At 47.2% G+C, this 13,749-nt stretch overlaps 1 protein-coding gene across 1 annotated transcript in view; it reads left to right on the forward strand.

Moving 5' to 3' along the window:
* The first annotated feature begins 2,936 nt into the window (after positions 1-2,936).
* The window catches only part of LOC130195015 (neural-cadherin-like), a 76,400-nt gene continuing 65,587 nt past the window's right edge, over positions 2,937-13,749 (forward strand). Inside the window, exon 1 of the mRNA XM_056416245.1 lies at positions 2,937-3,936. Within this exon, the coding sequence (XP_056272220.1) occupies positions 2,937-3,936 (1,000 nt within the window). The remainder of the gene's footprint in view (positions 3,937-13,749) is intronic.

Here is a 13,749-nt window from a genome sequence, read left to right on the forward strand (position 1 = left end):
TATGAGATGTGCTATTCCAAGGAAAAGGCTAAAGAAACACTCGGTAATTAGATGGTTTGGTTTGTTTTTTCACGCGACTGACATTCTCCAAACCAGATGGTACCTCCACTGCATTATTATCAGTGAAGGGAAATTCTCAACCTCGTAGCACACGTTGCTCCATAATTAATACCTCTATTTATAAACAGTTTTGGTTTCTACCGCACATCTTAAATACTATACAGGAGGTGGTAGGAGCCTGAAGGGGATCACAGATCAGATCTAATTAGCCGTACCTAACACATGAGGGAAATGTCTTTATATTTATCCAGCTCCTCTAAATGCTTTTTTGCCGTCAGGTTGTGATGAGGGGAAACGTCCTGGGGGGCTCGTATATACCACACTACAATGAAAGGCACTATGAGCTGTCGTGGTGCTTCCAGAAATGGTTCTTTGCTGCTCATCCGGGGGAATGTGAGGTGTAAGGGTTCCAGAAATGTTCCCTATGAGCGTCCAAAGATGAGTAACAACCAGGGAGATGGATGCTTAGTCGTCCATATTAAGTGCCCTGTCATTCTTTAATAAACATGCCTGTTTTGGACAATTATTTCATTGACTTTCACTGAACAAGTCTATTTATAACTCCGTATCAGGCCTATTAACTGACGCTAGTGCTAATTGCTCTTAACACTATACCTTCCGTCATTTCCCTTTTCATTTTCCTGCAAGAATGATCGGCAACCTGCAACTTGCAGAACAGAGAAGGTGCGATACGGGACCTCCATTCCCCCCCCCCCCCTCCCATCATCCCTCGTCTTTGAGGAGCACACGAGCAACGGTAGAATGTTCCAAACGCTATACGAGGCCTCGGGATCTGCCTCCGGAGGCTGCGTCGGCCTCGGTTTGAGTGAAGGGAATGGATTCGGTCAATTATTCATTAAGTAAGCATGAAGCTTTCTTATGTTGCGTGGCCGCTTTCTTGAGTTAGATGTTTTTTCCTTTAATGCCTTGCAGCTCTCAGTTATCTGTTGGAAAAGAACAATGATGAGACCATCTCATGATTTAAATATATATATTCTAAATTAATTACAGCTTTGTTTTTGTGTTGGTTTTATTTGTCGTGTACGTCGGCGTCTCATCTCAGTTGATGACTGCTGCAGCAGCCCTCAAGTAAACTACCTCCCCCCCCCTGATTGAATTAGCCTTTGCTACAGCGATCTCTGCATGCTGGCGGTCACGGTGAATTTCACCATGTGAGACAACGCGATAAAAGACAGGATTTAATTTGCATTCATGAACGCACTTAGGAAGTTCAAAGAGAAGTTACAGAGCAGAATGCAGGACGTCGGGTCCCCTCGGACGGATCGGTGTCTCATTTCACCGTGGGCCTAAATGTAACATTTTGGTCATTTCCAATCCACACCCTCCCCGTCCAGTATTTTGATCTGAGGCTGTTTCAGTGGACATATTTTGAATTGCCTTATTTTCTCACCGAGGTCAAAGATGGTGAAACCACTAGTGAGTGTGTGTGTGTTGGGGACACAGCCAACAGCTTGCTTGCATCGTGTAAGCGATCAACCAATATGAGCCTCACGCTCCAGCTGCAGGCTGCGATTCAAAATTGTCTGGGGGCTCACCGCCAGTTACCAGAGTTATTGCCTGAAAAGAACAGTTTACTGAGGAGAGTGGTTTCGGGTAAAATTGCAGTGATGGATTGGGGTGGCAAATTGATAAGGATCTTTCAACGGGAGCTTTGATGAGTTTCCAAACTGAATACAGATGTCGCCAATGTGCGAGCAGAGGAATGACATTGAATCACCGGGCCGGCCTACCGCAACCTCGATGCATATGAATATTGATCCGTGCTCGTCTAAAGTAAAGGTTGACATGTCACGGGAGACAGAGTGCACTTACTTGCCCTCCAGCCCATTATGTCCTCCTCTTTTGATAATTCATTGCCTTGCGGTCCGTGTAATATTTAGTCTTCCGACTTGTCAGAGAAGTGAGGGGAATTGGAAGTGTTCGGTCTGTGGGAATGAGCCGCAGACACCTACAGATTAGGTTTAGAGTCCTGGGCAGCCCAGCAGAGTGGGAAGAGAGAGGAAGAGGGGGAGCATGTTGATGTGAGCTCGGTTGGGCACATTACACCGACTGCAAAGACGACTGGAGTCTTAAATCACCATCTTTACACAACAGCCCAGATCACATGCCGTTGCATTTCAATTAAGGCATTTTTTCCACTTTTGTGTGTGTTCACGCTGTAAATGAGACGTGATTGTGTTCACGTGTGATTTGCAGAAATGCAGAGCATTGAGAGAACTGTCACCTAAAGTTGAATTAGGGGGATTTAGGTCGCGGATCCAGTTTCCACAGGGAGAGGATGAGTGCAGTGCGCCAGTAATTCCTCCGTCAACAACACCAACTGTAAAAGTGCTCTTGAGCAAGGCAGCACCGGAGCCAGCGTTGGTTTTCCAGACGGAGCACGTGAGGGATCCATCCTGACTTTTCTTCACACACATGTCTTCACGCAGGCGGCGACGTACAGCCGGGGAGGCTTTGCTTGCGCGTGCACAGGCTCAGCGGAGAGATTTGAGGCGGGGACCCTCCTGACCAGCACACGCACGGTGGGTAGGTGGGGTTCACCGAGGATCTCCGTGCCCCGCGCGCTGCCACGCCCCCGCGCTTGGCGCTGTCCGGTGCTGTGGTGCTGAACGCTGGGCACGAGCACAGCCAAGTGCCTGCAGCGCAGTGGACCGCCCGCACGCAGCCGCGCTGCACGGAGACAGCAGACGGATCTCCTCCCCGGATGAACACGCTGCAAGTTGAGAGGGGGGGTCTCCTGGAAGGATCGCACCGTGGATAACTATGGAGGAAATGTCTCTCAAGTGTTTCTCTGTTCTTTGGTAAATGGTTTTCTACCAACCCCCACGGAGGGGCACATAACTTGGGCCGCCAACATGACATTTTGGGGTGTTTTGTTATGCTGCCTTCTGACGCCGGCTGCCGGGCACCAGACACGGGAGAGACTGCCTTTCTTTCACGGGCATGTGTTTGAGAACTCCCCGCCGGCTTCCAAAGTAAACGGACTCGGCATCCCGGTGAGGCGCATCGACGCGCAAAAATGGTGCCCGGTGTCCGGGTTGCACTTCAAACTGTACGGGAACGGCAGCGACGATTTCCGCGCCTTCGCTCACCACAAGCGGGGGAATATAATGCTGAAAACTTCCCGGGTTCTAGACCGAGAGGCTCGCTCCGAATACCTGCTGCGCCTCGGGCTGTGTTGCCAGACGTGCGCGTCGGACTCCGCGGTCTTCGAGGTCGCGTCGGTAAAAGTGGACGTGTTGGACACCAACGACCACGAGCCGAGCTTTCGCGGCGCAGACGCCGTCTACCTAACTTTAGACGACACCACGGCTCTGCGCAGCGCGGTGTACCGGCTGCAGGCGGTCGACGCAGACAGCGGCAACAACGCAGAGTTGACATACATCTCCGTGCCCAAAAACGGCAGTTTTTACGTTGTCCCGAAAACCGGGGAAGTTTTGCTCGTCGACTCTATTCTGGGGCTCCCCTCTAAAGTCACCTTCTATGTGTTTGCCCGTGATCACGGGTGGCCCCCTCTGACCAGCAAGGGTGTCGTGGTCACCGTTGCGCCACAGCGATGGGTGACGTGTCCCGCGCAACTCGCGGGGTCAGCGAGGGGCGCGCGCTCGCCGAGGGCTTTACTTGACCCCGGCTCTCCGGTGGTGTCCCTCAACGTGTCCGAAGATGCGAGCATCGGCTCAGTCATCACGAGCCTGAGTCCCGCCAGGTTTCCGTCCGCCGCCTACGAGCTGGTTCACCCGGAGAGCTCTCCGGTCACCGTGGGCCGCGACAGTGGAGATATCACGATAAGCAGGAAGCTGGATAGGGAGACGGAGCCTTTCCTGGAGCTCACTGTTAAGATTCAGGATAAACGAGGTGTGTATTATTCCTCCGCTAATTTGCACTTAAGTGAGGTCATGTATCCCCTCCCTCCTCCTCCCCCCTCCCCCATTTCCCCTGGAATTATTTGGTATTGTGGGGATGATGCCTTATTATTTTTAATGGCGTGCTACACATTTACATGCACATGTTACAACTGTTGTGCCATCTGGACACATCCGCCTTCATCAGAGCCCCTCAGCAGGCCTGACACATCCACACAGAGCTGTCAGCTGCAGCTCAGGCTCATTCCACAGGTGTGCATCATTATCATCCATGCAGCCACATATCTGAAAATACGAGCTCCAACAATGCAATGCATTAAATATAGATATTTTTTTCCAAAGGTGTCCAATCCATTATGATATATGCATGAGATATTTCAATTATGAGTGGATATTACGAGCTCATTTGTAGCAGGGAGAAGTGTTTTCTTCCTCTTGGGTTTATGCCTAAGGGTCTTTGAGAACCGTTTGCAGTAGGCCTACATCCTTGATTGACAGAGTTTGCGACCGTGAAGTTGTTTTCAGAGCTAATCCTTGCAGAGTGGCACACCGCGGCGACCCTCGCTCCCTCTCATCTACTGGTATTACCCCTCTAATCCCCCTCTCATTCACTCTCTAGTCGCAGGGATTTGAAGTAGCACAGCCAGGCAACCTCTCGAATGCTCACAGGTGAAACTGTTGCGTATCATTAGAAGTTTTGTTTTGCTCCACCAAAAGTTAGACTTCTTCAAAATAAGAAAACAAAATCCAAATGATTTTGCTTTGTAATTGAGCTGCACAATGTGCAGGAAACGACGTGCGCTGTTTCCACTCGAGCTGCCTGCTGCTGTTGCATTGCACAGTGCGCTCTGGATTGTAATTGCGAGCCTGATTGGGACACGTTCATGCCGTGGGGTGTCTGGAGGATTCTCACAGAGAGCAATAATAGTCAGGATAGGCTTCTTCTTTTTTGGTTGTTACGCATAAATGCCGAACAGAAATAATCCACTCCAGCCCGACACGTATTCAGATAGCTTCCTCCATTTTACCTCTCTCTCACCCGCGATAATCTCCTCTCCTGATCAAAGGCATGGCATGTTCTTTATCCCGTGCTGCAGCTTCCCAGACAGACTCCTGACGGGAGTCTGGAAGGAGAGGCCTTTCTTCTGCTTGTCTCACTCCCAATCCCTGCATGCGCCTCTCTCTGAGTGATTGAGTCCATTTTATCTCTTCTATTTTTTTGACACTTTATTTTTTAGACATAACCCTGATCTCTCTTGTGAATGTACCTCTCACCGCTGCTAGTGAGTTTTTGCTTGGGCGTTGCAATAAATGTTGCTGTCTGTTCCCATAAATAAAGGAGTTCCTAGACATATTAAAAGAGAGAGGTTTTGTGTATGCGAGTCTTTGTAGGTGTATGTTTCGTATGCAAGTGTGAGACTGCACAGTCACAATCAAATTGACCCCGGGCACGATAAAAAACAGTTTTAATAAGGCCCCATGTGCTGTGTCTCCTCAATTTATTTCCCAGCCGTGGACTGTGTAGCACAGAGCTGTCCCCGGTGCTGACAGTCACCTGCTGCATGTCAAACAGAAAACACTTTCAGGCAGTGGTTCAAAGCATATTCAAGCCAGTGGCGTTCAGTGCTAACCATAACAGTATTTATGACATTATTCACAGGGGGGGACAAAATAATAGGCACACCCTTACACAATCCAGAGCCACAACATGACACACCGTCGCCTCAAAAAACCAGAACCAGAGTTAAAATAATGCCTCTCAGAGAGACCAGTACTGCCTGTGCCATTGTAGTAGTGCACTCTGTTTTTTTTGCAGCATCTTTGTTGGATGTATTCTACTCTAATTTTTGAGTCATCCTTTCCTTTCATTCAGTATGTCTACTGCCATTTTCCTTCTAACAGACGTACCAATCTGTCTTCTCATCCTCTCCTAACATCGCTGCTTCCCCTACTTTTATTATAATTACCACGATTACCACGATTAGCATAACGCCACATCCTTTCCTGTTTGTAGATGTCTACCTTATGGTTTTTCCTTGAGCAGGCTCAACTTCCTAATGTTCACTCCCAAGAATGCACACTTGTCTGTATGTGGGGGAAAAGAGTATTGTGGTTATTAACTGGTGAATGCAGATCGACTAAATGGGAAGTGAATGTGTTCATTAGCTGGTTAATGTGGGCATGAAATGCAAATCACACTGGTCTGCGGCTTTCTTATGTTAATATGTTTGCAGCGGGTGCATCGTTATGATGAGAGCCATCAGAAGAGCGCTTATTTGTGTTGTTCAAATGGAGATTAAAAAGTCTAGTTTGACACTTGGATATCTCAGATAAATTATTTTGGTACGCTGTAGATAAGGAGGAGATGAGAACTGGATTACTCCCAGTATGGGGTCCATCCTCATTTGGCATACTTACCTGGAAGAAAATGCCTCTAAAATGTGATTTGTCTGAACACTGAGTCGTCTTTTGAAGTCTGTTGTGTTGATCAGAAACCCTGTGGAGAGGTTTTATGTTGAATATTAAGGATATAATGGGCTAAATATGCCAAAATGTTTTACGATCAGGGCACAGGCCTCCCATCTACTGAATGTGCTTGCTTCTCATAGTCATGAATATAATTCACCATATCTCTAATATCTGCTCTTATCTGATATAATTAGTTGTCGTCGTGATTGGAATCGACCATTTTAATGTAACCGCGCAACATGTTGTCACATGCTCAGTGTGAAACAACGGCTTTGGGATTCTTCTTTACACCCTCTCATTCCTCAAGTGATATTCTCATATTACATATTACCATCGCCGCGCCGTGATTCATTACACTACAAACTTTTTAATCACACCCACAAAGTTAGGAATTACTTTCTCTTTTGCAAAAACAAAACAAACATTTCTCCCTTCTTTTCTTTTCTTTTAATCTTTGCTGTGCTCCGAACTCTTTTACGTCGTCAGAAAAGGAGGTTGTGTAACTCATCGTCAGAGTATATGTATGTATGGTAGAAGATGATAATAAGACATGATAAGAACGTGACTGTACTGTATGTGCATTGGATGATCTCCAACACACTTTGAATCTGTTAATGGTATTTGACGGTCTCGGAGGGGAGTATTGAATAAGTGGTGCAGTTCTTTGTGAGTTGGAGTGGGGGGATGTCGTGGTGGTTTCTCCGTCTCCTCCTGGTGTCTGTGGGCAGGGTGGCATTCAGTTTGTGGTAATCACCTCGTCTCAGCCTGTTTGTCAGGGAACCGTATTCTGCTCTCTCTCCATCCTACTCTCTCCTCCTCTCTCCGTCTCATAGTCAGCAACTCGCCTCATGGTGCCTTTAATCCAATTTCCCCTTTCATCCCCCCCCCCACAAACACACACACACACACACTACATTTGCATATTGTTCTTGTGATGTGAAATGAATTGAGAAGAGACCCGATCTCATTTCTGTTTGTAATTTGTGACTGTGGGGCTGTTTGTTTGAGTAGAAAACAATTTCACAAAAAGCTGTCTGCATTTATTCAATTTAGTAAGAATGCCTCAGGGGATTATGCTTGGTTGTGTGTGTGTGTGTTTTGTGTGTGCATTGCATGTGTGGTTGCATGCGCATTTTCTTTTTGCACATGTGCAAACAGAGTCGTGTGAATCTGTTTGTGTGTGCCGGTGTTGAACGTTTTCATTGTCCTTTCAGTCTCCAGATTCCCCGCAGCAGAGATTCTCAGATGTGTTGCCTGACAACGTGCTGTGAAGCTGTGACATGCCTGCAGCATTTGATTTCTGCTCTGTGGTTTCTCAGATATCAAATGGATGTGTCGTAGCAGCATCCCCGCAGCCCTCTCTTCTCTATAGTCCTCGTATGTATCTGATGACACGAAGGCGGGAAGGGTACCGTGTGCTACTTTCTTTTAAAAGATGGGATTACGCACAGAGAGCAGGCGGAGGAAGGAAGGAAAGTGGCTCTCCTGCAAATGTAGAAGAGGTATTTAAAGTGGGTACAAGGCACTACATCAGGGCACGGAAAGGTCAGGACAAGCTGTAATGCTGGCGGCGTGGTCGCAGCGGCTTTCAGATCACGAAGGTGGAATGAGGCAGAGGTGGAAAAGCTGTGAGAGAAACGGGGAATGACGAAGGCCCCGAAAGATGGAAGGAGGAGGGTTTAAATGCATGTCTGTGTGAGATTGTTTTCCCCCCGCGTGTCAATAAGCTTTACTGAAGATAAGTAAAGGGCAGCCAGATCAGACTCAGGGCGTTGTGTACCGCTGATAAGAGGTCAGCTTGGTGAAACATAATTGTCAGACGATTAGAGGGAAGAAAGTGAGACACTATTTGGGTGGCAGGACGGGAATGAGGTGTGCGGGTTCCTCTGGATGGCTGCAGGGCAGTGTGGGGAAATATAACACTGTACAAATGTGAAAAGGGCATTTTGTGCTCGTATTTGTCTGAAGATTGTTGGGGGGCAAATGGAGGGGGCTATCAGGGGGCAAGAAGTATGACCTGCCCTTTGGAATGACGTGAAGAGAGAAAGGGAAAGATTGAGCGATAGAAAGACACAATATTGTGTTCAAGGAACAGTACGGGCAGTATTCAGGGGGAGGAATTGTTACAGATGGAATATAATATTAATAAATATCTTTTCTTTCGTTTGTAACGCCCTAAAAATAGGAACCGTTGTGTTTCGGGTACCTTCAAATCCGATGTTTATATCTCCACAGGGAGCCGGTCCTCTTCAGGGAGCCGGCCGCCACGTTTCGACAATCAACGAGTCAAACGGAACAATGGCGTTCCAGGTTGCGTTGCCGTGTTTTTTGCATCGGCCTCACGATTCATGTCTTGATTGTTCGAGGTCTGCGTCACTTGAATATAAACGCGTGTCATTGTCGGGCATTTGAAACCACAATGATGCTGTCGCTCTGGAGGAAACGATGCAGGGATTGCTGTGGCACTCAAACCGGGCCAGTGGCCCGCCGCGACCCGATGAATACACCCGGAGGCGTGAACCGAATCCTATCAAGACGTTATAGTGACGATGACAGAAACTGCATTTGACGTGAATAAGTCGTGTCCCATCTGGAGGATCCATCGACCCTCACAGCACATCCAATGGAGGACCTACCAGATCAACTACAACAGGGAGAAACATGCTGTATGTGTGTGTGTGTGTGTGTGTGTGTGTGCGTGTTTGTGTGTGTATGCTAATGTCAGAGCAGGACAAGTTGTCCAAAAAAAATAATTATACAGCTGAAGATGTGAAAAGTGCGCACAGTGTATATATGTCTGTCATTCTGCTTACACAAGCAATGCATATCTCATTACAGCAGATATCTCCTCCTCTTGGTGTGTGTGCGGCGCGGTACGAGCTGCGAGGGCTCCAGAGGCACGGCGCTGTGGGGACAGTCGTGGTGACACGCAGGTTTTATTTGGCCAGGGGTCTGCATTATTGATGCCCATTACCACAGACATTGTCGACTCCCGACACTGCACGCAGGCGGGCGCTGTCAGGGAAAATGTCTCGCTGACCTCCAACGGCCAAGACTCCCAGAATGCCTCAGTGCAACCCGGGGTCTACCTGTGTGATAAATGAGGACGACTGGCGCATGGTTACAATAAGCTTATCGCCAACTGAGGAGGTTTGGTTTTATTTAATCTAATCCAGGATGCGCTGAAACTAACTTAGCGGGAGTCAAAGGTTTGCCGCTTTACCTTGATGTGATTTCATCTCCTGCTGCTGTGTTGGCCACGCTCGAAATCCTTTGTAATGAACACGGTGGCGTTTTATTCTACTGGCTGTCCCCTCCACAGCTGCCATTTTCCTTTAAAACGTGTGTATGAGCTCCACCTTTGCATGCCGCGTAGCCTCTCCGCAGCTTTCCCCCAAAGAGCTGAATCGATTTTGCGCTATTGATTAACCCAGAGCTGTTTTGCTCGCAGTCACAAAACATCACTTTAAACAACAATTTATATGTCCTATAACCGGCTGTGACAGACTGTTGCTAATAGTTCACAAACTTGCAGAGAGGTAGGTGTGTGATTGAGTCCGAGGGCTGATGGAACTGTCCCGAAGCGCTCTCATGAATCAGCCTTTCAGACACGACTGCTAGAATGGGCAAGGGCAAATTGGAGCCAGCGCTGGGATATGCCATGGGAATTCAATGCGTGTGCTTATTTATCTATTTGGTGTTGAATTTCTTAACGTTTTTGTACCCAAAGGTCCAATTAACTGAGCATAACAATGGTTGCAGCTTCGCTCTCGGCGGCCCAAAAGAGGCACTGATAAACACACAGAGGACACAAACGACGTCGAAAAGCTTTCGCTGGGTGAACTGTGAACAAGGAGATGTTTAATGCCGGAAGGAAGAAGGAAAAAAGATCTCATGGCAGGCCAAGTTGCTATAGCGATATTTGCTTTGACATGCCAGGAACTTTGCTTCGGATCAAAGTGGGCAAATTGCCGGCATTTTAGAAATTGCAGTAATTGCGCAACAGCAATTTGGGGTGCGAGCGTGGCTTTTGTTGAAAAGAGGAAAATGAGTGGCGTGCAGAAAAAGAGACGTTAGCCCTTTTAGTCAAAGAGAAAGAATGAAGATGGAAGAAGGAAAGGGGGCCGCAGCTCCGATTAGAAAATGTGTTTGAAGACGACGTCCATCTCATGGTTCGGTTATCTCATCAATTCCAGGAAACAGGGAGACGGTCTGCAACTCCATCACAGCCAGAGGATGACTTATTACAGTAGCAGGTGTTTTTGATGCAGAGAAAATGTAGTGCCTCTCAGGGCTGATGAGCCTCCAGGAGAGAGCAAGGGCTCCATTGGTCGTTTCATTTCATCAAATGTGACTGAGTGTGTGTGTGTGTGTGTGTGTGTGTGTGTTTTTGTTCCTGCTTGTTTTGTGATCTGGCTCTGACTGTTTATCGCATGCGGGGTGTGTGCGTGTGGAGTCTGTGAGGTTTACTCTCTTCATTCTTTTTCTATCCAGCTCCCAATTTGTGTCCGGCTTTCTTTCTATCTTCCTCTCGGCCTCGACAGTGCAGGGCTTAATTCCGTGGACTAATTGGACCATATGGTCTCTTACGATGTGCTGAGGATGGGGATGCTGCTGCGTCGTTAGCGGTGCCAGCCTCGCTGAGGACACGCAGAGACACGCGTCGCTGCCACACATTAAGGATCAAGATCTGGAACTGAGTGCACAGAGTGTGCAGCAGCAGTCCTCATAAGCCCTTTTTCCTCAAAAGGAAACAAAGAAAAAGATTCAAAACAAGAGCGCGTTTCAGACGTCATCTTTCACAACTTATCGACTCATAATTACTCCTGCCCTTTCTGCCCGACACCGCAGCTTCTATTTAATCATGTCATCTCAATAATGAATTGTTTGAATGCGCGTTAACTTGATGGATATCGCTGGCTGAAAAAACGGCTGCATCTGTCAAATACTAAATTGAGAATCTGTCCCTAAATGTTCGGTTAGCCACATGAATAATCATGCGCTCAAAGTTACAAATGAGTCACTCGGCCTGTCTTAAAGGAATCATTTGCCACCTTTTGTGTGGATGTCCCATTCATGCTGCTGTTAAATGTAATCCACTGAAAAAAATATATTCGGCAGAGCGGCTGTATTGACCGAGAAAGTCGGGGTCTTGTTTTGTTCTCTGTTCCAACCGTCTCTGCATGGTGAAAAGAAATCCTTAATTCACAGAGTAAAGTGTGAATACAAGTAGGGCTGGGGAATAATGTGTCTTTTCATGGAATCATATTGTGATAAAATGTATTAAGCTGTCGCAATACATACGTCACAACCCAACGACTAACTCGAATGTCTCGGAAAAAAATCGAAAAACTTTTCATACAGCAAGAATGTATTTGACACATACAAAATTGTCTTCCCCATGTGGACATTTCAACCATGATATAGAAAACAGGCTATACGGAGAAATTCATTTTTATTGAGAGATGAAATGACCGATATCGGGATAGAAGATTCTTGCCACGTAATCCAGCAGGAGCCTTTGGGGGGTGTTGTGGCCCAAAACTGAAGTATAGCCTCAAACTATTGTTGCACTATTTCCCTGGATGCAGAAGGAACGACAGACTGCGTGACCCAGAGAACATCGGCAAGAACCGCCAGCATTTTTCACACTATATCCCAAACTCAGATAGGATGAGGTGGACAAAATATCATTTTTGGATTGAATACGAGGTCACCATATATTTACAGTAAATCCAACAAATGCAGCTTTACTTTAAAAAACAACAACAAGATGTTAATATGCGATTATGTTCATCCAATGTGAATGTGTGAACATTATCACAGATTTGGCGCATTAAAGTTGATTAATATCGGTCTTTACATATGCTTGATGTTTTTCAACGTAGCTCAGAAGACATTGTGATGAATCGCGGCGCGGCGGGGGGGCTTCACACTTGGTTCCCCTCTCACAGCGGGGGATAAACATTGATCTTGTTTAATCTAGCTGGTAATGACGGGAGATGATGGTCCTCCCAGGACAGACTGCTCCCTCATCCTCTTCCTCTTCCCCCGTTACCAATAAGCCATGCCGCGGTCACATGCTGAGTTACAGTTTAATGCATGTGACTAGTGCAGTGCATTGTATGTTTTGTGCACATGTGTGTGTGTGTGTGTGTGTGTGTGTGCATTGCAGTCCAAAGGCGACCCATATGTTCTATTTTTTCTTTAGGCGTTTGCTTTGGAGGACTACTGTCAGACTCTGCTGCCCCATGATAATCTGGTGTACTTCCACAAAAATACATGAGCAGGACGCCTCCCCCCCCCCCCCCCTGGTGGTGTGCTACACAAACAGACCAAGGTTCTGGTTTCAGTGATAGATTAATGCTGTCTCACCCATACACTACGCTTGCTTTCCCATTAAATCTGCACGGCTCCCTCTGTTGCTTCTGCCTGGCCCTGGTCTAGCTGTGCACATATGTTTGTGTGTGTTGGCGTCTCCAACTGTGTGTGTGTGTGTGTGTGTGTGTTTGTGTTTCTTTGCTTATATACGTGCTTCTATGGAAAGATATCGAAAGGGCTCCGAGGACACCCCCATCAATCACCAACTCAGAAGGAAATGGAAGATGGAAAGAGAGATGGGGGTCGCCACAGGAAGCAGCATTTGGAGAAAAGGGAGAGGGGGAGTCAGATGAAAAGTAGATGGAGGGATGGAGCAGTCCTGGTTGGCTCTGATTGAGCTGGGTAGTGTAGTTTATATGCTTCAGAGATAAGGCAGCACTGCTCAGCAGCTTCCTCCCCCTGTAGCTTGAACTGAGCACAATAATAAGAAAGCGTGAATGGGGCAAATTGAATTAATGCCGCAGCACACCATAACAGCCCTAACTATAATGCATTTTAAAATCCTATAATGAGCAGGGAGCTAAAATAATTTCACACTCCAGTGAAGAAGATGGTCCTCTCACAGATTTTGGGCCTGGCTGACACCGCCAGGCTTTTTCGTCATTTAATGTGACTCTAGGTGCTATGTGGAAATGATACTTACTCTTACTTCCTGCGGTACGGCGGCGTTCGGCAAACTTAGCCAACAAACCGTTCGAACAAAATTCCGCATGACATGCAAAGCTTAACCGGAGCCAGGGAGCGGCGGCGTGCCCGCTGATGTCTCGCTCGGGTCAGCTTTATGGTCTCGGGGTAAAACAGAATTTCGAGGAGCGCACATCTGTTCTGAAAGTACTCCCTCATTACTCTCTATTAACAGCCCATTCAGTGATGGGGACAGCGGTAGTTGGACTGCATCCCACTTTTTTCCACACACACAATCATACGAAGGCACACAGAGAAAAGGCACAGATGT

Source organism: Pseudoliparis swirei, chromosome 6 (genome assembly GCF_029220125.1).
Source record: "Pseudoliparis swirei isolate HS2019 ecotype Mariana Trench chromosome 6, NWPU_hadal_v1, whole genome shotgun sequence".
Classification (NCBI taxonomy): domain Eukaryota; kingdom Metazoa; phylum Chordata; class Actinopteri; order Perciformes; family Liparidae; genus Pseudoliparis; species Pseudoliparis swirei.